Genomic DNA, 27,567 nt, shown 5'->3' with positions numbered 1-27,567 from the left:
GCAGCAATGTATCCATTTAGCCAGTGTGATCACATCACACCATAGCTACACGTCGCTCTCACCATTCAAACTTCCACGACAGTTCATTGCCAACAGTGTGGCCTATTTTATATCTGTTCAGCAAGCAAGTGGATCGATCGACGCTTCGCTCCTCGAATAGTTCTAGGTTTCAAACTACACTACCAGTCAAAAGTTTGGACACAACTATTCATTCAACGGTTTTTCTTTATTTTTACTATTTTCTGCATTGTAGAAATAATAGTGAACAGATAAACTATGAAATAACACATTTGGAATCATGTAGTAACCAAAAAAGTGTTAAACAAATCAAAATATATTTTATATTTTATATTCTTCTAAGTAGCCACCCTTTGCCTTGATGACAGCTTTGCACACTCTTGGCATTCTCTCAACCAGCTTCATGAGGTAGTCACCTGGAATGCATTTCAATTAACAGGTGGGCCATGTTAATTTGTGGAATTTCTTTCCTCAATGCGTTTGAGCCAATCTGTTGTGTTGTGACATGGTAGGGGTGCTATACGGAAGATAGCCCTATTTGATAAAATACCAAGTCCATATTATGGCAAGAACAGCTCAAATAAGCAAAGAAAATGACAGTCCATCCTTATCATCATCAGTCAATCTGTAAAATTTCAAGTTTTACAGTTTCAAAGAAAGTTTATTTTAAGTGCACAAAAATCATCAAGCGCTATGATGAAACTGGCTCTCATGAGGACCGCCACAGGAAAGGAAGACCCAGAGTTACCTCTTCTGCAGAGGATAAGTTCATTAGAGTTAACTGCACCTCAGATTGCAGCCCAAATAAATGCTTCACAGAGTTCAACTAATAGATACATCTCAACATCAACTGTTCAGAGGAGACTGCATGAATCAGGCCTTCATGGTCGAATTGTTGCAAAGAAACCACTACTTAAGGACACCAATGAGAAGAAGAGACTTGCTTAGGCAAAGAAACACAAGCAATGGACATTAGACCGCTGGAAATCGGTCCTTTGGTCTGATGAGTCCAAATTTTTGATTTTTGGTTCCAACCGCCGTGTCTTTGTGAGACGCAGAGTAGGTGAACGGATAATCTCCGCATGTGTGGTTCCCACCGTGAAGAATGGAGGAGGAGGTGTGAAGTTGTGGGGGTGCATTTCTGGTGACACTGTCTGTGATTTATTTAGAATTCAAGGCACACTTAACCATTATGGCTACCACAGCATTCTGCAGGGATACGCCATCCCATCGGGTTTGCTCTTAGTGGGACTGTCATTTGTTTTTCAACAGGACAATGACCCAGGACACACCTCCAGGCTGTGTAAGGGTTATTTGACCTAGAAGGAGAGTGATGGTGCTGCATCCGATGACCTGGCCCCCACAATCTCCCTGACCTCAACCCTATTAAGATGGTTTGGGATGAGTTGAACCGCAGAATGAAGGAAAAGCCAACAAGTGCTCAGCATATGTGGGAACTCCTTTAAGACTGTTGGTGAAGCATTCCAGGTGAAACTAGTTGAGAGAATGCCAAGAGTGTGCAAAGCTGTCATCAAGGCAAAGGGTGACTACTTTGAAGAATCTCAAGTATAAAATATATTTTGACTTGTTTAACACTTTTTCTCCGTATGTGTTATTTCATAGTTTTGATGTCTTCACTATTGTTCTACAATGTAGAAAATAGTAAAAATAAAGAAAAACCCTTGAATGAGTAGGTGTGTCCAAGTTTTGGACTGGTACTGTATATTGCTGTTCATTGTCTATATATAGCATAGGCTACCTGTTTAAGACAGAGGTGAGTTGCCAGAGGATATGCATCAATTACAAGAAGGGAGCCGTGAAATATCCGCCAGAGTTTAGGCTACCCTTATCAATAAGTGATTGCACAGATTAAAATGTAGGCCTGGTGCCAACGTAACCACCCATTGGTTCTCAAAAATGTGTCACCAGCAGATAGAATATGGACAGGCTGGACATGTGTTTCTATTCTCTAATGGTTGTCAATTTCATCTTCATATACAGTAGCCTAGGCCTATATCACAGCTGTCTCCATATCTCCCCTTAACGTTCCTTGTCAATTTATATGATGGGCTACGTTGATTTGGCGTTATCCTATAGTGTAGACTAGTTGTTGATATCCTATAGAAAGGATTTGAAGCTAAGACGAGGTTTTTAATACCTTTTTTTTTTGAGAAAGGAGAAATGTGATTTGAGGAAGATGCGCTGCAGGCGGCTTTGATTAATGGGTCCTTTTAGGTGGGTGGGTGTGCATGTATGAGTTTGCTAATTATTTCTGTCCATTCAGAAAGTTTCCTAAAATAAGTCGAGCCTGTCTGGACTTCATCTCTTTAATCAGGTAGAAAGAAAACTGCAGGCAGCAAGCGTCATGATGGTCGGCATGTGCGATTGAGGAATGATGACAGGTGCCAGTTTTGCATTTCCTCTCTTATTTAATGGGGAGCAAAAAATGAAACATGATTCATCCTGTAGGATGATTATCCTTATATTTTCAGTAGCATATTATTTTCCCAGTAGGCCTAGTATATGATGTTTCTCTCATTACGGCGTCCTCTCTAGACACTTTTTAACAACATACCCTAATGCCACTGAGAAAGACCGCGGCAATCTATACTTTGCGACCACTGACACTTATGCACACACACACACACACACACACACACACACACACACACACACACACACAATACAATTATATTATCTTAATTGTGAGGTAGTCTGCTGCTGTTAGCAGTCATTTGTTTGGAAAGAAAATGCTATAATGCTAATTTATTTAACATTTTAAACATGTACCTTGGTGATATCTCAGTTCAATGGGGTAATGAGAACATGTAGGAGATCACAGCATAGAGATAGACAATACGGATTACCACCAGGACCAGTAATAGCCAGTACAAATGAACATGTAGAGAGAATCTCTGCAGCACTGGATAAGCCATGAGTAGAATGATGCCGCACGAGAAGAGAGAGAATGTAACAGGACACCGCTGGGATCCATATTCAAATGCACTAGAAGTTCTGGGAGAGAGCAATTTCAACTCTAGCTAAGAGGGTTAGGGATAACGTGGGACCTCGTGATGTTTCTGGGGCTTAAAATGGAGAGCAAAGAAAGAGGGATAGAAAATAGAAACCCTTGGTTGGGCCGATATCATCATGAATGGAAGGAGAGATGTTCTCATTTTTAACAAGCCTATATTGAGAGAAAGAAAGAGGATACCACAGACATGCATCTCCAGATGTAGACTAAACAGAAAGCCATTAGCAGTACCCTTGGACACACACGCCAGGAGAGAGAGCCTTGGGCGGGCCGAGAGCTGATAATCTAACAGTGGTTCCCAACCATTTTCTGAATTTTGCTCTGGCCCAGAGTTCCCCGGAAGTTCCCCCTCATGTGCATTTTACCTGTAAGCCTTATGGTCTCATGAGTCTTCTCAAGTACCCCCTATGGATAGGCCAAGTACCCCAGGGGTCCTAGCACCCCTGGTTGGGAACCACTGATTTAATCTCACGTCACCCCGCTCCTCCGCTCTCTCCACTGGCTTCCAGTTGAAGCTCGCATCCGCTACAAGACCATGGTGCTTGCCTACGGAGCTGTGAGGGGAACGGCACCTCCGTACCTTCAGGCACTGATCAGGCCCTACACCCAAACAAGGGCACTGCGTTCATCCACCTCTGGCCTGCTCGCCTCCCTACCTCTGAGGAAGTACATTTCCCGCTCAGACCAGTCAAAACTGTTCGCTGCTCTGGCACCCCAATGGTGGAACAAACTCCCTCACGACGCCAGGTCAGCGGAGTCAATCACCACCTTCCGGAGACACCTGAAACCCCACCTCTTTAAGGAATAGGATAAAGTAATCCTTCTAACCCCCCCCCCCCCCCCCCCCCCCCTTAAAAGATTTAGATGCACTATTGTAAAGTGGTTGTTCCACTGGATATCATAAGGTGAATGCACCAATTTGTAAGTCGCTCTGGATAAGAGCGTCTGCTAAATGACTTAAATGTAAATGTAAATACACTAAAGACCCCCTGAGTACAATATCGCCCTCTAGAGGGAGAACTACTGTTCCCATAACATCTGATAGGAGAGAGGGAGGGAGAGGAAAGGAGGGAGGGAGGGAGAGGAAAGGAGGGAGAGATGAAAGGAGGTTGAAAAGAGGGAGGAGAAGGTGGAGGAGAAAGGGAGAAGAGAGAGTGAAGGACAGATGAGAAGAGGGCGGAGGAAATAAAATAACAAGGGAAGTGTTCTCCACGACACATTAGGCAGAGGGAGAGACGATGTAGTTTAATTCAATTCTAATCATGAAGTCATCTGTCGGTCAGGGCTGAGGTAAGGCAGGGTTAATTGAGGGGAATGAGCTGTGTACAGTTTGATGCATTTTAGCACAAGCACACGTACTTTGTTTATTCCATTTATATTCATTGCTGTAGTCTAGAGCCCTCAAACTCAACTCTGGATCTCGAAGATGGTTCCAGAGTGTTTTTTCATTGCAACCACCTGGTGTCCCAGGTTTAAAACAATGAATTATCAGGTAAAATAGAAAACCAGCAGGCTCTGGACCTCGTAGCGTAAGAGTTGAATATCCCTGCTCTAGAGTTTAGATGCTCACCTAACCCCCCCCATATCAATTAATGCTTCAGACAATGATGTGTAAAATCGGCCTTGATTGTAATTGCTGTGTGCTAAATGTTGGTAGATGTTCTATTAACGGCCAATATGGGTTGATCATCAGGGTTGCTGGTTGTGCCTAACCTTTTTCTCACATAGGTTTTACGACGGTTACAAGTAAACACACATCACCTTTTAACAAGTACCCAATCTCTGTTACACACGCCCTTTCGCTCTGGATCTCTTTCCTTTTCTCGCTCTTTCTTCTTTAGTCTAAAAATCACCTTCCTTTTCACACCCTCTCTTTCTATCATAAGGGAATAGGGATTAGCAGTATTTTCCACTAGTGCCGGCTGTCGGCTATACAGCCGATTACAGAGTATTTTTCAGCCGGGTACGTTTTCCACTCAAATTTACTAGGCTAGTCAGGGAAAAAAAGTCTACTGAGCCCATTCCTGCTAGAATGCTGGAATATGCATATCGTTCAATCTATTGACAGGACAGGCGCCTGTCAGTCACAAAGTGAGCGATGACCGGGAAACACTGATGGTTTGACCGTCTGCTGTCAGTCCCGCCTCTCGGTACCTGGGTGTGGTTGCAGCTGTGGTCAAATTTCTACACGGAGGAAGATCGCATGAATTTGCACGTCCCGTATAATGTGTTAATGATGAGTTGAAATCCACATAGCCTATTGTTTTCTGGCACGTTCATTTATTTTATATAACGCGCTGTGTCCGACATTAACGATGGCTCGCTGGCCCAGGGCCACTAAATCATGTTGGGCCAGTGGAACTCGTCAGTCACTGGCCCTCAAGAGGGCCAGTAACTTTTCAGTGCCTTTTTGCATTCCAGTTCAACATTTACCTGCTCTGTCGCAGTCTACCATTGAAGACTACACGCGGAAATGTCATGCTGTTTGTATTTGAGAAATCTGATTGGCTGTTCATTCAAGCGCCACCACGCAACTTCTCAAGCAGTACTGATGTCTCACTGAGCGCATTTCTTTTAGGGAAAGTGATTTGCAAAAGTTAACCTCCAATAGTGAACATACTAGCAATATGCTAGCTTCTGTTGATAGTCTGCAAAAAGAAAGATTCAAAACAACACTGGGCATTCCTCTTGGCTAGCCTACTGTAACCATGTCATTTCTCTTTTGGTATATTTTTCATGGTTTGGGCTAGGCCCCTTAGTTCCAGAGAAGGCAAATCTTAACAGTACGCTACTGTAACAGTATAACTTTATGCTGTCCCCTCGCCCCGACCCGGGCGCGAACCAGGGACCCTCTGCACACATCAACAACAGTTACCCACGAAGCGTCGTTACCCATCGCTCCACAAAGGCCACGGCTCTTGCAGAGCAAGGGGAACCACTACTTCAAGGTCTCAAAGCGAGTGATGTAACCGATTGAAACGCTATTAGCGCGCACCACCGCTAACTAGCTAGCCATTTCACATCCGTTACACTACAGCATACAATGCCATTCTAGACGATTCTGTGCTTCTAACTTCGTGGCAACAGTTTGGAGAAGACCCTTTCCTGTTTCAGCATGACCATGCCCCCGTGCACAAAGCGAGGTCCATACAGAAATGGTTTGTTGAGATTGGTATGGTAGAACTTAACTGTCCTGCACAGAGTCCTGACCTCAACCCCATCAAACACCTTGAGGATGTATTGGAACGGCGACTGTGAGCCAGGCCTAAGCGCCCAACATAAGTGCCGAACCTCTCTAATGTTCCTGTGGATGAATGGAAGCATTTACCCGCAGTAATGCTCCAACATCTAGTGGAAAGCCTTCCCAGAAGAGTGAGGCTCTTATAGCAGCAAACGGGGAACCAACTCCATGATTAATTCTCATGAATACAAAACAGGAATAGCTTATTTACATAAGGATTCAGACCTTTTGCTATGAGACTTGAAATTGACCTCAGGTGCATTCTGGTTCCATTGATCAAGAAAGCAAAGCAGACCTGAGCTTATAAATTAAAATTATTTTTCAAAAAGATGATGATGTCTGGGGAGAGGGTAGACCTCTTTGCAGTCACTATGTCCCCTGCCGTGGAGAACACCCTCTCGCTAGGAACTGAAGTGTCAGGCACAGCCGGGTAGCTTCTAGCCATCATGGCAATGTGAGGGTATTTGCACTCATTGCTTTTCCACCAGTGGATCATCATCCACTGGAATGCCGCTTGCTGCCTTGTAGGATGCCACCTCTTTGATGGTGTTTGCAAACGTCTTGCCTGTGTCCTTGCTCGCAAAGGTCTCCCCGAAAAGCTCCTTCATGGCTGAATTATTTTGCGGAGGAGATGCCTCTGAGTCTGCTCCTGTCGGCTCTGTGGCTTGACCCTGCAGAAAAAAATGACTTGATTTTTTTAAAACAAATTATTTATTTTCATATTTCATAGAACTATAATTGTGGCAATAACATTTAATAAAATTATTATTCCAAGTCAAAAATGGATGATTCTAATAGCAATAGCATTGACTAAGATTAGACTGCACTATATTTATTATTTAAGTAATTCACTCTTTTCTTCTTCTTTTCTTTTAACTCTTCAGTGGCCACAATCTCAGTGGTGAGATCACTGTATGTCCTCTGGGGCAGGGCAGGGTCTAGGTGAGACAGGGACTTGAACCTTGGATCCAGTGCAGTAGCTCTATGAAGGTAGTCCTGACCATTAGGGGGGTATCTAGGGTTCAGGTCCTCTCTAATGGCAGCCTTGACATCTCTAGTGATGGTGCTGTCTTCCTATCTTGGGCCCATGGATTGTAGAATCCTTGTTTTCAGAGGTAGGATCATGGACACAGACGGTGCAGTTTCAGTGCTCAATAGGGTTGTAACCGTTTTGAGGGGTTTGAGCACCTGGAGGACCTCCTCTGACACTTTCACGTCATCATCAGACAAGGTGACGATGTCTTTATGTTTTTTCAGGATCTTGTCTGTCAGTGCAGAGTATACAGCTGCCTGCTGCTCAAGATGGTGCTCCAACATGTCATAAGTGGAGTTCCATCATGTTGTGACATGGTGTATGAGCTTGTGGGTCGGTGGCTGTAGCATTTCTTGCTTGGTCTTAAGCACATGAGTGGCTGTTGTGCTTCGGTGGACAAAGGAAACCACCTTCCTGATCCTCTCAAGGAGGCAGTCCATCTGGTTCACTGAGATTCCCCTTTGGGATGCTACATTGATCACATGTGCAAAGCAAGCTATCTGTGGCCCCAGTCCAGCCTCTATCACTGCATTTACTTGGTTCTTGGCATTATCTGTGGTGGTTGGGATATTGCTATTGGGCCTCTCTAGCTTCCACTCTGCTACTGCTCCTACCTGCTCCTAGCAGCACCTGCGCCAGATGTGTGCCTGTGTCACTCTCATAGAGGGGGCGTGTCTGTAGCACCGGACTTCACATCTCCCACTCCTCTGTGGTGTAGTGAGCAGTCACATTCACTTAGCTTTCTGTTGCCCTGGAGGTCCAGCCGTCTGTGGTAAGGGCAACAGAGAATGTCTTGGATAATTCGTCGACAATTTGGATATTTTCCTGTTCATAAAGATCTGGCACGATATCACATCAAAGTTTAATTGTCATGTGTGCAGAATACAACAGGTATAGACCTTACAGTGAGATGGTTACTTACAGTCTCTAACCAATAGTGCAAAAAAGGTATTAGGTGAACAATAGGTAGGTAAAGAAATAAAACAACACTAAAAAGACAGGCTATATACAGTAGCGAGGCTATAAAAGTAGCGAGGCTACATACAGACACCGGTTAGTCAGGCTGATTAAGGTAGTATGTACATGTAGATATGGTTAAAGTGACTATGCATATATGATGAACAGAGAGTAGCAGTAGCGTAAAGAGGTGGTGGTGGGTGGCGGAACACAATGCAGATAGCCCGGTTAGCCAATGTGCGGGAGCACTGGTTGGTTGGCCCAATTGAGGTAGTATGTACATGAATGTATAGTTAAAGTGACTATGCATATATGATAAACAGAGAGTAGCAGCAGCGTAAAAGAGGGGTTGGGGGGGGGGGCACACAATGCAAATAGTCCGGGTAGCCATTTGATTATCTGTTCAGGAGTCTTATGGCTTGGGGGTAAACACTGTTGAGAAGGCTTTTTAGCCTAGTCTTGGCTCTCCAGTACCGCTTGCCATGCGGTACTAGAGAGAACAGTCTATGACTTGGGTCTTTGACAATGTTTTTGGGCCTTTCTCTGACACCGCCTGGTGTAGAGGTCCTGGATGGCAGGCAGCTTAGCCCCAGTGATGTACTGGGCCATACGCACTACCCTCTGTAGTGCCTTGCGGTCAGAGGCCGAGCAATTGCCGTACCAGGCAGTGATGCAACCAGTCAGGATGCTCTCGATGTTGCAGCTGTAGAACCTTTTGAGGATCTCAGGACCCATGCTAAATCTTTTTCGTTTCCTGAGGGGGATAAGGCTTTGTCGTGTCCTCTTCACGACTGTCTTGGTGTGTTTGGACCATTCTAGTTTGTTGTTGATGTGGACACCAAAGAACTTGAAGCTCTCAACCTGCTCCACTACAGCACCGTCGATGAGAATGGGGGCGTGCTCGGTCCATCTTCATACTGAAGTGGGGGCGCTCGGTCCATCTTCATACTGAAGTGGGGGCGCTCGGTCCATCTTCATACTGAAGTGGGGCGTGCTCGGTCCATCTTCATACTGAAGTGGGGGCGTGCTCGGTCTATCTTCATACTGAAGTGGGGGGTGCTCGGTCCATCTTCATACTGAAGTGGGGCGTGCTCGGTCCATCTTCATACTGAAGTGGGGGCTTGCTCGGTCCATCTTCATACTGAAGTGGGGCGTGCTCGGTCCATCTTCATACTGAAGTGGGGGGTGCTCGGTCCATCTTCATACTGAAGTGGGGCGTGCTCGGTCCATCTTCATACTGAAGTGGGGGGTGCTCGGTCCATCTTCATACTGAAGTGGGGGCGTGCTCGGTCCATCTTCATACTGAAGTGGGGCGTGCTCGGTCCATCTTCATACTGAAGTGGGGCGTGCTCGGTCCATCTTCATACTGAAGTGGGGCGTGCTCGGTCCATCTTCATACTGAAGTGGGGGGCGCTCGGTCCATCTTCATACTGAAGTGGGGGGTGCTCGGTCCATCTTCATACTGAAGTGGGGCGTGCTCGGTCCATCTTCATACTGAAGTGGGGCGTGCTCGGTCCATCTTAATACTGAAGTGGGGCGTGCTCGGTCCATCTTCATACTGAAGTGGGGCGTGCTCGGTCCATCTTAATACTGAAGTGGGGGGTGCTCGGTCCATCTTCATACTGAAGTGGGGGGTGCTCGGTCCATCTTCATACTGAAGTGGGGCGTGCTCGGTCCATCTTAATACTGAAGTGGGGCGTGCTCGGTCCATCTTCATACTGAAGTGGGGGGTGCTCGGTCCATCTTCATACTGAAGTGGGGGGTGCTCGGTCCATCTTCATACTGAAGTGGGGGGTGCTCGGTCCATCTTCATACTGAAGTGGGGGGCGCTCGGTCCATCTTCATACTGAAGTGGGGGGCGCTCGGTCCATCTTCATACTGAAGTGGGGGCGCTCGGTCCATCTTCATACTGAAGTGGGGGGCGCTCGGTCCATCTTCATACTGAAGTGGGGGGCGCTCGGTCCATCTTCATACTGAAGTGGGGGGCGCTCGGTCCATCTTCATACTGAAGTGGGGGGCGCTCGGTCCATCTTCATACTGAAGTGGGGCGTGCTCGGTCCATCTTCATACTGAAGTGGGGGCGCTCGGTCCATCTTCATACTGAAGTGGGGGGTGCTCGGTCCATCTTCATACTGAAGTGGGGGGTGCTCGGTCCATCTTCATACTGAAGTGGGGGCGCCAGGGGATTTCGTAGCGTGGCTCAAGCACTTTCACCATATTTTTAAACTCTTTGTTTTCCACAACAGAGTACGGCCTCATGTCTGCAGCGATAAACATCCCAATAGATTTGGTGATGGCTTCAGCCTGGTCTGACTGTCGCAGTGAGAAGTTGTCTCTTGGCTGAGTTGGCTCCCGTCACTGACACACCAGGGTGATGACGCTTTAAACGTGTGGCCACGCTCGATGTATTTCCATGATCATACGGCTTTCTTGTGGCACAATGCCTACACGCCGTAATGGTGTCGTCCACCACCCTTCATCCGCCATCATATTTGACAGGGAAGCCAAAATGCTCCCAAACATGAGTCTTAAATGAAGCGGGAGGCTTTTCCAGTTCTTCAGCTCCTCCGCCAGCCATGGCTGTCACTGCGCTTTTCTTCTTTGCTTTCTGCAACGCGAGCATCCAGGATTGATTCGTTGGGATTCAACATGACCCGTTCACGTGAACAGTACACACAACTGCTTTTTTAAATAATCAAATCAACCTTCAGGCTTCAGAGTAAAACACAGCATCTGTCTTGTCTTTATCTTTTCACTGCAGCTCTGCATCGAGATTTAGGGAATTATTACTTTAAAAAGTAACAGCGGCAGTTAAACTGTATTTCACACTATGATAAACTTTGCAATTGATCTGCGGTTACATGCGTACCGAACCGTGGGGGGAGATCCGTACGGGTCACGGATCAGCTACGGTCCGTTACACCTCTACTGTCTAACAATGATGAACAACCAACTTGACAGAGCTTTAAGAGTATAAAAAATAATAATGGGCAATTACATGTATTGACTCAGGGGGTTGAATATTTATTTAATCAAGATTAGATAAATATTCAACCCCTTGAGTCAATACATGTTGGAATCACCTTTGGCTGCGATTACAGCTGTGTCTTTCTGGATAAGTCTCTAAGAGATTTGTACACCTGGATTGTACAATATTTGCTCATTATTCTTTTTTAAACTCTTCAAGCTCCGTCAAGTTGGTTGTTCATCATTGTTAGACAGTAGAGGTGTAACGGACCGTAGCTGATCCGTACGGATCACCCCCCGCGGTTCGACACGCATGTGAAGCGCGGATCAATTGCCAAGTTCAACCAAAGTGTTGACAGTGGAGTAGTCAAATGCTGCTGTCTGTGTAGCAAAGCCCATGTTTAACACCTGCTTCATTCTTCAATCATACCTGGATTGTAGATAGCTGAAAAAATGCCTCTTAAAAGAAAGCTTGAAGCCTAAAGGCCCAGACAGTCGAAATTAAGTTTTCCCTGTGTTTTTCTATAATATTGGACAACAGCTGATGAAACTAACACTGTACAAGTGTGAACACATTTGATCAGTGTTATTTCCTGATAGTTGCTGTTTGAAAATACAATCTAGCATTAGAATGTACCAGAGTCCACCAAAAGAGAGCATGTTCAGCAAAACATATATTTGAACACCTCCCAGCCCGGGGAGGTGTCTTGTGGAAAACATCTCAGTTAGACTGTATGTACCTCCACTTTAAACTATACCTTTTCTAGGAAGACTGCCCGCACTAGTACTGTCTGCAGAACACCATTAGACCTAGAGAAGAGCATGAGAAAGGTTACTCTGGGTTGTTTCCTAGGGAGTGTACTAAGTAGTGCAGCAGGGAGGGGATCGGGTATGTGGAGGGGTTGTTAGGGCCCTTACATGTCTGTGGCAGGTGTCGAAGGGGCCCTTGGGGTACTTGTATTTGGGAGGGTTGTTGGGGGTGGTATTTGGGCGAGTCTGGGGGTTCCTTTCAGGTGATTTGGGAAGGAGGGAAACGGGGGTAAGAAAGGCCACAAGCGGAATGGAGATAAGGGGAATGGAGAGATGAAACAGGAGAAGACTGTAGAGAAGATGAGAAGGCAAAATAGAAATAGAGGGATGAGAAGAGGACAGAGGTCTGTGGCCTCTAACAGCCAGGCCTTTAGAATGGTCTGTAATAAACGCTGGAGACAAATGACTTCTCTAACAAGACCTCTGAGACGCCAACAGAGTAAGGGGGAGGGAAGGAGGGGGATAGATAAAGGGGGGAAATAGAGGGAATTAGTAAGATGGAGGGGTGGAAGGGATGAGGGGGAAAGAGGGAGCAGGAGAGCTGAGAGAGGAGAGAGGAGCAGTGGTAACAACCCTGCTGTCGACACAGAGGATTACAGCAGATTTAACCAGCATAGAACAGTATGCCACCTTACACACTACTGCTTCCCTCTCTTTTAGCAACTCCCTTCACTTATTCCCGCTTTTCTCTCATTCGCTCTTCTCCCTTACATTCTCTCCTCCTTTTTCTCTTATCCTCCATCCTCCCTTCCCTCTTCCCCTCATGTCCTTTTCTGAGCTGTAGGTGTTCTCGGAGCTACCCAGCATGCAACAGCTTGACTCGTCCCCCACCTGCTCTCCTCCCTTCTTTCCTCTCCTCCTCCTGTCGTCCAGTTCTGTCGGGGGTTCTCATCGCCCACTCAGAGAGTGCGTGTGTGTGTGTTGGCCATTGTATTGCACTCTGTTAATCGCCTGCTGAGCCTATCGACCAGTCAGAGGCCAGACCATAGTTTGATTGACAGCTCTAGACATTCTAGCAGACGGATTCCATCTCAGGGAGCTGTCTGCAGCCTTCCCACATCTCCATTTCTCCTTCCTTCACGATTACACTCCAATCAACTCCTATCATCATCACTCTATCGTCACGTCTCCATCCATCTGTCCCTCACCTTCTCGTCTCCCGTAGGGAAAAGAAAGAGGGAGAAGTTGGGATGGATGAAGGGTGGGAGGGATGAGTGTGCATATGTGAAGTTTGCGAACTTAGTGTTTAAACTCCGATCAGTCTCTGTCAATATGACTCCAGTTCTAGTCTACGTCAGATCCTCTCTAGCCGTCTCTCTCCGTGGTTTTGTCTCCTGTTGTCTGTCACTCCTCAACAAGGCTCTTATCCACACTGCAACTGTGTAAATAATTCCCACGGCACACTGATAAGACACACACGCACCCTAGAGAATCAGGAATATGTAGCCAATCGCGTTTGTGCGTCGGAACAATACAGAGTGGGGATGTTGACTGATTGTAGAGGCTGATACACACACACCCACCCACTCTGGAGGATGTAACCTGTGTGTGTGTGTGTGCGTGCGTGTGTGTGTGCGCGTGCACGCTTTGGAACAATAGGGAGTGGAGATGTTTGTGGTGACTGATACACACACTCACTTAGGCAGCTAGTCAATTGCGCCGAGCAAGCATCCTCTCCCACACTCTCCAGTTCCAGTGGACAAATCGTATTAATGGATTAAATCAGGGTTTCCCAAACTCGATCCTAGCCTCTGCACTACCCAGCTGATTCAAATAACCAACTCATTATCACACTTTGATTATTTGAATCAGATGCGTAGTGCTAGGACAAAAAACAAAATGTGCAGGACCGAGTTTGGGAAAGCATGGATTAAATAGCTTAATGCCATTGATTGGCCAGCGGGTCCGGACAAGACCGGTAGGCCCTGGGCGGCTTTCACCACTCAGTGTCCAGCTACTAATTCAACACTCTAATTTAGTGTGTACCTAATCTCGTCCACTAGCAAGCTCTCTCTCGGGTCGAACCGTCTGGTTTCACAGTTCCTCGGAACGAGACTTGACTGGAGGTGTGAGGCAGGAGCGGCTGAAACAACCACTGGTTTTAATTGGCTGATCTCTGTCAATTACCACCTAGCATAGCCCTTACAAACTCGCCCCTACAAAAAACAAACAAAAACAAACAAACAAAAAAAGTACAAGTCTTTAGAAATAGTTTTCACAGATAAACGTTATATGCACGAACTCAGAATCAATTGGGCTCCCCCCCAAAAAGAATACGGTCAATGTGGTAGGACGTTTATTTTGATTTGCTGATTTTCTGCATTTTTAACAGTCCCATCTAATACAGCTGTAGCGGGCTCTCTCCCTGTCCCGCCTCCATTTTAACCACACCCCTTTTCAAGTCCCACTTTGTTGCGCAGTGTTACCAGGCTCTATGTGCCACCAATTAGTGTGTACCCAGTTCCAAATCGTCCCGAGCATAAGACCGCCCTCGCAGCCTCTTCAGTCCTACACACACTCATTTTCAGTCTAGTGTGAAAGCAGTAGGTTGACACAATCTGATCTTTTGGTAATTGTTGAGCTGTGGGTGATAACGCTAGTGGGACGTAGGTGGAATGAACTGGGACTTTTTAAATGGACTAATGTCCCAGTGGTATTTTAGCATTTAGAGAGAATAATAATTCCTCGTCAAGTGGCGTTATTTATTAGGAATAATCTCTTTTGACATTTAAATATGAGCGTCAGTCTTAATGATATCTTTTTATCGACGCTTAACTTCGTCACAAGTCGTTTTGAAGCGACGTAGGCTGTCAGTGGTTGGTTATACGGAACGCGGTAGGGCTTCCGATGTCTCCTCACCATGTGATTTAGACGGTCTGTAGACTTGCTGATTGATCTCCTCATTCACTCTGACAATATCCAGACCCCATGTCCACAACTATACCTCTCCCTCGGTCTCTCGCCTGGTCTCTCTCCCTCGTCCTCTCACCCTCTCCCTCGGTCTCTCGCCTGGTCTCTCTCCCTCGTCCTCTCACCCTCTCCCTCGGTCTCTCGCCTGGTCTCTCTCCCTCGTCCTCTCACCCTCTCCCTCGGTCTCTCGCCTGGTCTCTCTCCCTCGTCCTCTCACCCTCTCCCTCGGTCTCTCGCCTGGTCTCTCTCCCTCGTCCTCTCACCCTCTCCCTCGGTCTCTCGCCTGGTCTCTCTCCCTCGTCCTCTCACCCTCTCCCTCGGTCTCTCGCCTGGTCTCTCTCCCTCGTCCTCTCACCCTCTCCCTCGGTCTCTCGCCTGGTCTCTCTCCCTCGTCCTCTCACCCTCTCCCTCGGTCTCTCGCCTGGTCTCTCTCCCTCGTCCTCTCACCCTCTCTCTCGTTAAATATTACATGAACAAATGTATCTCGCGGTGATGTGAGCGGCTGACTGCATGTGTGTTTTGCATGTGTGCCCGCTCTGTTCGCCACACACGTCAGAGCGGTGTCTGTGTTGCCTGTGGGGATGTCCAGATGCCAGGTTGTTTCAGTGACTGAACAGGTCCTCGACTCTGTGGGTGTAAGTGAGAGAGAGAGAGAGAGAGAGAGAGAGAGAGAGTACATCTCTTCATGCATGGCTGCACAAAGCCCAGGATTTCAGAGCTGTTATGCTCATCACTCTTCCTCAGGTGTGTCAGAATTCGGGAGCTCATGAAGTGTGTGTGTGTGTGTGTGTGTGTGTGTGTGTGTGTGTGTGTGTGTGTGTGTGTGTGTGTGTGTGTGTGTGTGTGTGTGTGTGTGTGTGTGTGTGTGTGTGTGTGTGTGTGTGTGTGTGTCAGTGGGCTCCTGTGTATATGTCTGTTTATTAGTGGCAGTGCAGGTAGGCTACACTATGTTAGTTGTATTACTCTCTGTGTCATAAGCCTGGGCCATCTGTTCTCTAGCGCGCGCACACACACACACACGCACACAGGTGGGACAGCTCATAATATCGCTGCACTGTTTAAACTTCATGGAAGAAGTGGAGTTTGGCACAAATGCAACGCAGCGGTGTACGTGCCTGCGGTAGCAGGGTCAGTCAGAGTATGAGGGGACGAAGCCTGTGGGAGTTTAGCAATGCTGTTGTGTGCAGCCAACTGTGCCATCTGTGCTAACGAACTACAGACTCACTCACCTAGAACACTAACACACACACACACACACACAGACTACGAATACAACTATACACACACTCTCACATAGAGCCTTTGCCATGTATTGTCCCCAGGTGTATGACATGTTGTGCTGGATACAGATAGAAACATAACCTCCATAGGGAGGTTACTTACAAGTATGTATGCTATCTGACAAGTGACAGATAAGAAAGAAAGAGACCGAGAGAGAATAAGAGTGAGGAAGAGAGAACGAAAGAAAAGAGGTGGGAGTGGAACAGAGAGAAAGAAAGAAAGAAAGAAGGAAAGGAGGGGAAGAAAGAGACTGAATGAGAGAGCGGAAGAGCCGAGTCCAGTAGAAGGGTTCAGCAGGCCGGGGAAATCCTTCTTTGGTCTCCATGGCAACAGTCATGCTGTTCTGCCCACATTCCATCACACTTCTCGCCAGTGTTCCCCGAAGATAAATAAAATCAAACATATTTTGGTGTTATGCCAAACAAAAGCTCTTTCTCTCGCTCTGTAAATATAGTTTCCTGCCACGTCTCAGTATTAAAGCCCACTGCTCACTAAACCTGGGGCCTTGTTCCAAGTTCACTACTAGCCCCTACTCCCGAGTTACTTCACCCAGATCTGAGAGGATAAGCACTGAGAAGGACATTTTACTTAGAGGGAGAGTTAATTACAACATTTCTAAAATCCATCCAATCCTGTCAGATCTATGAAGTGCCAAGGGGTTAGGGGCTAGGGACTAGCAGTTGAAATGGAACCAGCCCATTAGTGACATGACAGCAACAAGACACTCGATCCATGTAGATAAACTAGAGACCGACCGCAATTCCTCAGGTGAAAGGTCAGCAGCAGGTCACCCTCTCTCTCCTCCTCTTCTCATGAGTCCTCCTGTTCTCCATCCATCCCTCCCTCCCTCCATCTTTCTCTCCCCCACTCTTTGGGGAGCCAGATTGTCTGACAGGCTAAAGGAAGTGACACGCATTTGACAGGAAGCAGACTGAGGAACATTGATGTTCGGCCGCCTCTCAGTGACCACACACACACACACACACACACACACACACACACACACACACACACACACACACACACACAGTAGACACACACATTCTTTCTTACTGTAACTGGAGTGATGGGGGGGGCATCGACCCTAGTCTTATGAAGTTATTTCGGGGAGAGGGGAAGGCTCAGGGAGGTGGAAAGGGGATCGATATGAATGTGGCGCTTCCTGATGAGAAGTCTGGAAAACAGCCCCCCCTACCTCCACACACATACACACACCCTAGTCTCACACACTGTGAGTCATGCACAGTGCAGAGCTGCCCTCGTCGATAAAAAGAGTGATTGTTGATGGAAAAAGCTACCTCCTTGTTATCATCACCCCCCCGTCTCTTTCCTGATACATTCTCGGAAGGGTAGGGTTAGGGTACAGTATTGTTCCCTGGGGTACAAAAATATCAAAATACACAATGTACCTTCAGAGGTACACAATCTCACATAGTACTGTTTGGTACCATTTATTGTACATGTGTGGATAATTTAGTATAATGGTACATTTCTGTACCCCATATATTTCTGAAACATAATCTTCCGTGCGCCGTAGAATTGGCACCTTTCCCTATGTTGCTATGTGCACAATAGCAAAATGAACCAGCATATTGGGATTGAGAACAATACAGCGGAGGCAGCAGCAGCAGAGACGAGGAAACAGCCCTTGCCTTAAGCCCTATTTGGACGGGATTAGTTTTACTGTGGGTGGTCGGGTAATGTAATTATGTGCACAAAACACCACATCTGTAATTTTAGTTCTGTCTAAATCTGCCATGTCAGTAATTTGTACATGGTAGGAGAGTAACAATTCCGGCCAGAATAACAGACTGTTTTTGGGAGTACTCCAAGGTCCTCTGATAATACTAGTCCCATGTGAATCGTCATCTCTGTGTTTTGAGAGAAATGTCTGAGTTTGACAGGTTTTGCTCACGCTTTGAACAAGAAACAATAATTGATTCGATAAATTGATCGTGCTTCTCATAGCCTACAGTTGAAGTCGGAAGTTTACATACACCTTAGCCAAATACATTTAAACTCAGTTTTTCACAATTCCTGACATTTAATCCTAGTAAAAATTCCCTGATCACCACTTTATTTTAAGAATGTGAAATGTCAGAATAGTAGTAGAGAGAATGATTTATTTCAGCTTTTATTTCTTTCATCACATTCCCAGTGGGTCAGAAGTTTACATACAATCAATTAGTATTTGGTAGCATTGCCTTTAAATTGTTTAACTTGGGTCAAACATTTCGGGTAGCCTTCCACAAGCTTCCCTGAATAAGTTGGGTGAATTTTGGCCCACTCCTACGGACATAGCTGGTGTAACTGAGTCAGGTTTGTAGGCCTCCTTGCTCACACACGCTTTTTCAGTTCTGCCCACAAATTTTCAATGGGATTGAGGTCAGGGCTTTGTGATGGCCACTCCAATACCTTGACTTTGTTGTCCTTAAGCCATTTTGCCACAACTTTGGAAGTATGATTGGGGTCATTGTTCATTTGGAAGACCCATTTGCGACCAAGCTTTAACTTCCTGACTGATGTCTTGAGATGTTGCTTCAATATATCCACATAAATGTTTTCCTCATGATGCCATCTATTTTGTGAAGTGCACCAGTCCCTCCTGCAGCAAAGCACCCCCACAATATGATGCTGCCACCCCGTACTTCACAGTTGGGATGGTGTTCTTCTGCTTGCAAGCCTCCCCCTTTTTCCTCCAAACCTAATGATGGTCATTATGGCCAAACAGTTATATTTTTGTTTCATCAGACCAGTGGACATTTCTCCAAAAAGTACAATCTTTGTCCCCATGTGCAATTGCAAACCGTAGTCTGGCTTTTTTATGGCGGTTTTGGAGCAGTGGCTTCTTCCTTGCTGAGCGGCCTTTCAGGTTATGTTGATATAGGACTCATTTTACTATGGATATAGATACTTTTGTACCTGTTTCCTCCAGCATCTTCACAAGGTCCTTTGCTGTTGTTCTAAGATTGATTTGCACTTTAGGAGACAGAACGTGTCTTCTACCTGAGCGGTATGATGGCTGCGTCGTCCCGTGGTGTTTATACTTGCGTACTATTGTTTGTACAGATGAACGTTGTACCTTCAGGCGTTTGGAAATTGCTCCCAAGGATGAACCAGACTTGTGGAGGTCTACAAAAAAGAATTTCTGAGGTCTTGGCTGTTTTTTGTTTTTTTTCCCCATGATATCAAGCAAAGAGGCACTGAGTTTGAAGGTAGGTCTTGAAATACATCCACAGGTACACCTCCAATTGACTCAAATGATGTCAATTAGCCTATCAGAAGCTTCTAAAGCCATGACATAATTTTCTGGAATTTTCCAAGCTGTTAAAAGGCACAGTCAACTTAGTGCATGTAAACTTCTGACCCACTGGAATTGTGATACAGTGAATACAACTGACCTAAACATTTGAAAATGATATATTCACTTTCGCATCCATAGTCTTAAAACACATCTAAAGTGCAAGTGCACTGTTTAGCTCACATCTGAAGGCTGGGGGACATTTATAACAAAATATCCTAATGATTATGATCACACTTCCTCAATTCTAATATTATGGTGACACTATACCAAAGGTGGTTTGGTATGGTTTCGAAATTTGTGAAACGAGCTCAAGTTATCAATGTATCTCTCTTATCGCCTGGACTTGTTGAAATATCTTCACGCCTAGAAAAAATCTTCAGAGTAACTATACATTTATTGGGGATAAAAGAAAGAATTACAGGGGGTTCGTCCAACGGAATAACAGACGTTGTGGGGTAATAATTACAACGTTCTCTAGTAATACTAGTCCCATGCGAAGGGGAGTTAGTCTAATTGTCTAAGAAAATTGAGGAGAGAACAAACCCCAACTTAATTAGGTCTGTAATCAATAGCCTAACTGTTAAATATGCCTGGCTTTATACATCATCCTGTACAATGCCTTCGGAAAGTATTCAGATCCCTTGACTTTTTCTACATTTTGTTACGTTTCAGCCTTTTTCAAAAATGTATTTTTTTTGTTCCTCATCAATCTACACACAATACCCGATAATTACGAAACAAAAACTATTTTTTTTACACATTTTTGGCTAATTTATTAAAAATAAACACTGAAATATCACATTTACATAAGTATTCAGACCCTTTACTCAGTACTTTGTTGAAGCACCTTCTTACAGCCTCAAGTCTTCTTGGGTATGATGCTATAAGCTTGGCACACCTGTATTTGGGGAGTATGTCCCATTCTTTTGACTATTCTTCCAGTCCCTTCTGCCAGGTTTCCTTCAGAAGTGACGCTTGACATTCAGGCCAAAGAGTTTAATCTTGTTTTTATCAGACCAGAGAATCTTGTTTCTCATTGTCTGAGAGTCTTTAAGTGCCTTTTGGCAAACTCCAAGCGGGCTGTCCTGTGTCTTTTACTGAGGAGTGGCTTCCGTCTGGCCACTCTACCATAAAGGCCTAATTGGTGGAGTCTTGCAGAGATAGTTGTCCTTCTGGAAGGTTCTCCCATCTCCACAGAGGAAATCTGGAGCTCTGTCAGAGTGACCATCGGGTTCTTGGTCACCTCCCTGACCAAGGCCCTTCTCCCCCGATTGCTCAGTTTGCCCGGGCGGCCAACTCTCGGAAGAGTCTTGGTAGTTCCAAAATTAATTTAATAATGATGGAGGCCACTGTGTTCTTGGGGACCTTCAATGCTGCAGAAATGTTTTGGTACCCTTCCCCAGATCTGTGCCTCGATACAATCCTGTCTCGGAGCTCTACGGACAATTCTTTCAACATCATGGATTGGTTTTTGTTCTGACATGCACTGGCAACTGTGGAACCTTATATAGACAGGTGTGTGCCTTTCCAAATCGTGTTCAATCAGAATTGTAGAATCAAGTTGTAGAAACATCTCAAGGATTATCATTGGAAACAGGATGCACCTGAGCTCAATTACGAGTCTCATAGCAAAGGGTCCGAATACTTGTGTAAATAAGGTATTTCTGTTTTTATTTTTCAATATATTTGCAAACATTTCTAAAAACCTGTTTTTGCTTTGTCATTATGGGGTATTGTGTGTAGATTGATGAGGTAAAAATCAATTTTAGAATAAGGCTGTAACATAACTAAATGTGGAAAAAGTGAAGGGGTCTGAATACTTTCTGAATACACTGTATGTCTACAGAAATAAGACAGATCCTGCTTCTGTTGCCTGTTTCAGTGTTTGTTTAATAGCCTACTGATTCTGTGAGCACCGAGCCTCATGCAATGGCAAAATGTTGGATAAAGCAATTTCACAGATTTGGCTGTTTTTAATCTTTGCTTGGCTGTAATAACAGCGTCACCATTTTTTCTCTCTCGTTAGAACAGACTGGTATTACTCATCATTTATTTAGTGTTCATGCTGTTCCAAACAGGCAGAAAAATAATATTGTTATCTAACAGCACCTGTTTGTCAAACATAATATGTACACAGCTCTCACTTCTATACCCTCCTTTCTCTTGATCTCCATCTTATTGTTATTGTTTCAATTAGTATTATTATGGTCATCATTATAATATTAAGTCATGTTTGTGTCATTAGTAGCCTTGTATAACCACCACCAGTAGGCCTAAGAGCACATCCTGTTTAGTAATAATACTGTAACTTACTTAGGCCTATATATGCCATCAAATCCAATCACATTTTATTGGTCACATACAACAGGTTACAGTGAAATGCTTACTTGCGAGCCCCTAACCAACAATGACGTTTCAAAAAAATACAGACAAGAATAAGAGATAAAAGTAACAAGTAATTAAAGAGCACGCAGCATTCGAGACATTCATGCTTTGAAATGAAATCAAGCATTTTAGTGTTAAAATTAAATAACAAAGGGAGCTTTGAATAATTAGCCTAAACAATAAATGAACCTTAATTCACAAATGCATGATACTGTTTTTAGTCTGCCGTAATAAAGGCTTTATATATCTTATTTTTCTGTTAGAACAGACTCTCTGGTGCACTCTCTTATTTATTTAGTGTTGTTTACACTGTTTCAAATGGTCAGAAAATAATTATATTGTTATCTATCAGCATTTTGTTTATCTCCAGTAGTTTCCACAACTAAGTCAAATGTCTTCCATAGATCTGACTTCCCCTTTCCCTCCTGAGCAACCAGTGAACATTCGCCCATTTCGAGTTTATTTTTCACGTCGTACGCATCCATTTTGCTGTCGACGTTACCGTGTTCAGAGTTTGTTATAACCAATATATTGATGTGATTATGATAGGCTATAGGTCAGGCCCCGTTGGTCACATGAATGCGATGCGTACATGTGTCACATAAAGAGGGCATGGGTTGAGGGAATAGGGAATGTTTTTCCTAAACAAATTAGGGATTTCGGTAACAGAACTTTTGTCAGAAACAAATAAGAAACTTGACTGTAATTATGTTGCACCTTCAGCACGGACAGCGCAATCAACACTTGCTGTGCTGCGGTGCTTTCTCGCTGCAGTAGGGAGGAGAGCGAGGCAACGTGTGCCAGTCACACAGGCACAAAGCTGTCATTTTTTCCAACACAGTGTGACCACCGGGCGCTTTCTTGAGTCATTTGTATGTCCTAATTATTTCATCAAACAGTGTGCTTAAAGCATCAGACAAGCTCAGTACATATGTAGTTGGTTTTATTCAAACACACAGGGTGTGTCTGTCTATATATGGAAAAAATAAGTTTGACCAATCGATTGGATGACTCTCGGTCGGGATGACTCGGTGGACCAACATTCTTTTATGTCGGGTACAGCCCTACTGTATTGGCCCTTTAATAACTTCACCATGCTCAAATGGATATTCAGAATCTGCTTTTTTATTTTTACCTATCTACCAATCGGTGCCCTTTTTTGCGAGGCATTGGAAAGCCTCCCTGGTCTTTGTGGTTGAATCTGTGCTTCAAATGCACTACTTGATTGAGGGACCTTACAGAGAATTTTATGTGTGGGGTACAGCGATGGGGTAGTCATTAATAAATCATGTTAACCCCTATTATTGCACACAGAGTGAATCCATGCAACTCGTTATTTGATTTGTTAAGCACATTTTTACTCCTGAACTTATTTAGGCTTACCATAACAAAGGGGTTGAATACTTGTTGACAGAAGACCTTTTAGGTTTACATTTTTTATTAATTTGTCAAAAATTCTAAAAACAAAGTTCCACTTTGACATTATGGGTTATTGTGTGTAGCCTAGTGACACAAGATCTCAATTTAATACATTTTCAATTCAGGCTGTAACATAACAAAATGTGGAAAAAGTCAAGGGGTGTGAATACTTTCTGAAGGCACTGTATGACATTTCTTGTCATAAAGAGTTTTTAATTTAAATTATAAAATATTTGCTTAGGCACCCTCTTGGTGAAGGCTAAAGGGGTTAAAGCCATTTAATGTAACAACCATGTCTCTGTCACTAGCAAACAGTCATGAGTGGTACTGGTAACAAAGACATTCACTTGAAAGGCACCCTGGGAAATATGCAAGTAAGGTTTTATAAGAACAACAACCCCAAAAATGTTTAGAGGTGCATTTTTGCCACATAAAAGGAACGACTTTGTCACTTTGGTGGTAACCTAAAAATACAAATGTTTACCTTTTCTAAAGGTACGCTTTTGTACCTATGGACTACGTGTGAGAAAGGTACTTTCTCGTCCCCCAAGGTACACTATTGGCTCTTTTAAGGTACAAACTGCAAGGGTACAATTATGTACCTATAACTAAAAGTACAATGGTTGTACCTAACAGGGTACCACAACAGTGACAAGCGTTTGTACCCTTTTAAGTACACTTGTGTGTACAATATATACCATATATCCTCTGTCTGCCTCTCTCTCTCTCTCTCTCTCTCCAGGTCCTGATGTTAGCTGATGGGGAGACAGAGGGCTATCTGTACCAGCGTCTACCCGTCCTCTCCTCCCTGACCTGCCAGGGTGGCAGTGCCACAGCATACGTGTGTGAGGACTTCACCTGTGCCCTGCCCGTCTCAGACCCACAGGAGCTACGCAGGCTACTGCTAGAGTAAAGAAGAGCGGGAGGGATGGCGAGAGAAATCGAGGGAGAGAGGACCAGATGAACCCTGTCCTAACCTGCTCCAGCTAACCCTGTTCTAACCCTGCCCCGCTCACCTCTACCTCTACCGTAGTTTAACCTCCTGCACAGCAGGTATAACACATCCCTCTGTAACCTTACAGTAACCATACTCTCCCTGGCCCTTGCCATAAGGGCCAAGTCTAAATGCTCTGTAGATAGTGGGACCCACCACGTATATCAACATGTGGAGGCGCGTATCTCTAGGAGTCACAAGCCAGCAGTTCTAATAACAGCAGTTGTCTGCATAACTTAGTCACAGACCTACTAAAGCGATACGTATGTAGATGTAGATGTCAGTGGAGGCTGCTGAGGGGAGGACGGCTCATAGTAATGGCCGGATTGGAGTCAATGGAATGGTATCAACCAATGGCAACCACGTTTGATACCATTCCATTGACTCCATTCCGGCCATTATTAAGAGCCATCCTCCCCTCAGCAGCCTCCACTGGTAGATGTTGATAGATAGTGTCCCAGGGATGCATTGAAGAATTGGACTGAAGATGTAGTAGAGAACTCTCTTTATGGATGAACTCATACAGAATGTTCTTCTCCTTTCCTGATATTATCACACAAGCTCTTGCATGGAGCAGACAGGAGAAGCGTGTGTGCGCGTGTGCGTGCTTAAATGCGCTATGAACTGCCCTTTTCTCTCCATAACTCACCCCCGTAGCCTGTTAATGCCCTCTAGCATGCTATGACGCCCAAACTATAGTATAAAGACCCATAGATGTATAGACTATGCATACGATGTATGGAACACTACAGCTCTAACTCTGCAAATAAACAGTACTTGAATACTCTTATTATTCTGTTCTGTGTTTACTAAATGTGTGGGATGATGGATCATCAAGTGTAACTAGGGGGCCGTGATTCTGAAAGGTTAACAAAATATACACTGGAGTCTAAAGGCACCTTCTCTCCATATCCTACTCTCCCGACTCCCCACCTTGTCTGACTTTGGCTCTCTCAGTACGATACTGAAGTATGAGGTACCATACATTTCCATGTCCCCCTCTCCCCCCCCCCATGTTTGATAATGGACCACTTAGCGTGATGTGTATACTGGAATGCCACTGTGTGAAGTGTCCCTAAGAAGCCCATACAGCCAATCTCTCCTCAACCAATGTAAACAGGAATGCAGCCTATGAGAAGAGTCCCCTGTCCATAATACTTATCTCCGTCCTGCGCCTCAGACTCCTGTACTATAAATACCCACACTGACACTGATACTGGTGTTTTCATCTCTCACTGTCTCACTGCTCTCTAGGATTCATACTGAGGAATGTAAACTGTGTGTGTGTGTGTGTGTGTGTGTGTGTGTGTGTGTGTGTGTGTGTGTGTGTGTGTGTGTGTGTGTGTGTGTGTGTGTGTGTGTGTGTGTGTGTGTGTGTGTGTGTGTGTGTGTGTGTGTGTGTGTGTGTGAGACAGATGGGTCCGGGGATGTTGGAGGCTGAAGCGAGGGAGCTCGTCTCTGGAGGTCCCGCTCTGGGCTTTGGAAGCGGCAGAAACGAAAGAACGGAAAAAAGACCGAAGGAAGGAAACAACAAGATGAGGAGAGGAAGGAAAACCAAATAAGCGAGAACCTTTGTGTCAAACAACCTCCATCTTCCTGTCCCCCTAGAGAGAGAGTAGGAGAATGAAAGAATGAGGGACAGAACGGTTCCACCGAGCCATCTACACTCGTTCACTTCTCATCCCTTCTTTCTCTCTGCCAAACCCCTCCCCAAGAGAGATGGCGTGGGCCACGAGAACGACGGAATGAAAGAACACATGCTGGCAGACGAGTGCATCTGTGGAGGAACAAGGGGAGGAGGATGGAGGGAGCAGAGGGATGGGAAAAGAGAGAGAGAGGGAGGGAGATGAGAGAGACCAGGATGAACAGAGAGCAAGGGATGCATAGCGAGAGAAGAATGAGGGGGCCCTGTGTTCTGTTCTAGGTATGTCGTGTCCTGACTTCACTTGTTACTTGTCAGATTGGCTTCTGTCACCCTTTTGTCACTTTGCCAACAAAAAAAATCCTCAAACGCCTGTTCTCCTCTCTGCCTCTCTCTCGCCATCCCCAGCCAATGGTTTGTGAGGCAGGTTAGGGATGCTTCTACCCTTCTGCAGTTCTTCCTCTGTACTGTATCTCTGTCTCCCTCCCATTCGCCTGTCATATTCAGCTCGCTCTCACTCTCTTTTTGGAAGTGATCGCATATGGCAAATGCTTCTCTAGCTCCTTCTCTCATTCCCACCCACCCACCCCTCACTCTCCTTTCCTTCTGTTCCTCATCGAAAGAAACCTGCAGACAAAGAGAGATGCTGCTGTTGTTCCTTTCCTCCTTAACTCCCTGCCCGTCCCTGTTATTGTGAGTTAATTGTTTTGTTGAGCTGCACCAGCTACATTTTAATTAGAGCCTAGATTAGTGTTTGACCCTGGCTCACCCGTAGCCTTGGTAATTATGAAACTGTAATCTACATGGCATGGATGAGTGGAGACAATTTACCTGCCCAAGACCAAGGGAGTGGCAGAGGGTGTGTTTTTTTGTGTGTGTGTGTGACCCGCTCCCTCAGTCTGCCAGGCTGATAATGAGGCCACAGGGGCCTGAGCGACATGCCAACCTGGAAAGAGAGATAGAGGGAGGTGGAACGGAGAGATACAAAGTGCTGTACAGAAGAGAATATAACAATGATGAGAGGAGAGGTAGAAAAATGGGAAGGCAGAAAGGGAGGGAACAGAGCTCTATATTGAAGAAAATAAGATGATTGAATAAAGGGGAACAAAGGACAGAGAGCAGAAAGGTAGAGAGATCTCTACTGTCTGTCGAAAGGAGAGGGGGGGGGGGGGGGGGGGGGGGGGGGGGGGGGGGAGAATACTGTGGAGCTGTATACAGTAGAAAAACTAAACAGACCTACCACAAAGAGATGGAAGAAGGAGAGGAGTAGTTTTATCATATCCCAATCTCGTGATGGGACATTTTTGTCCGTCTGGAAATAAGTGAGAGAAATGTCTGTTCCATTTAAGGAAACATGGCCAATAACAGTAATGTTAAGTTGCTGGCTATGTGGGAACTTTTCCAGGAATCTTAATAAGAAAAGGTTACCTGAGGCCTTCCGATCACTGGGAGTCCTCATCAGACCTCTTATCCATGTGCGTGTGTGCGTGCTTTCACAGCAGAGCCAGGCAGAGTTGATGAGTGGTGTGTATTGATTTTCCTCTCTTGGAGGTCTGGGGCTTATCGGCCCAG

At 45.2% G+C, this 27,567-nt stretch overlaps 1 protein-coding gene across 1 annotated transcript in view; it reads left to right on the top strand.

Annotated features, from left to right (window-relative positions):
• The window catches only part of spata20 (spermatogenesis associated 20), a 58,911-nt gene extending 34,204 nt beyond the window's left edge, over window positions 1–24,707 (top strand). The window contains exon 15 of the mRNA XM_038975054.1: window positions 24,102–24,707. Coding sequence (XP_038830982.1) covers window positions 24,102–24,272 — 171 coding nt within the window. The 3' untranslated portion in view covers window positions 24,273–24,707. The remainder of the gene's footprint in view (window positions 1–24,101) is intronic.
• Window positions 24,708–27,567: the final 2,860 nt, after the last annotated feature.

This window comes from Salvelinus namaycush, chromosome 35 (assembly GCF_016432855.1).
Source record: "Salvelinus namaycush isolate Seneca chromosome 35, SaNama_1.0, whole genome shotgun sequence".
Taxonomy (NCBI): Eukaryota; Metazoa; Chordata; class Actinopteri; order Salmoniformes; family Salmonidae; genus Salvelinus; species Salvelinus namaycush.
This window is presented reverse-complemented; position numbering and strand designations above follow the sequence as displayed.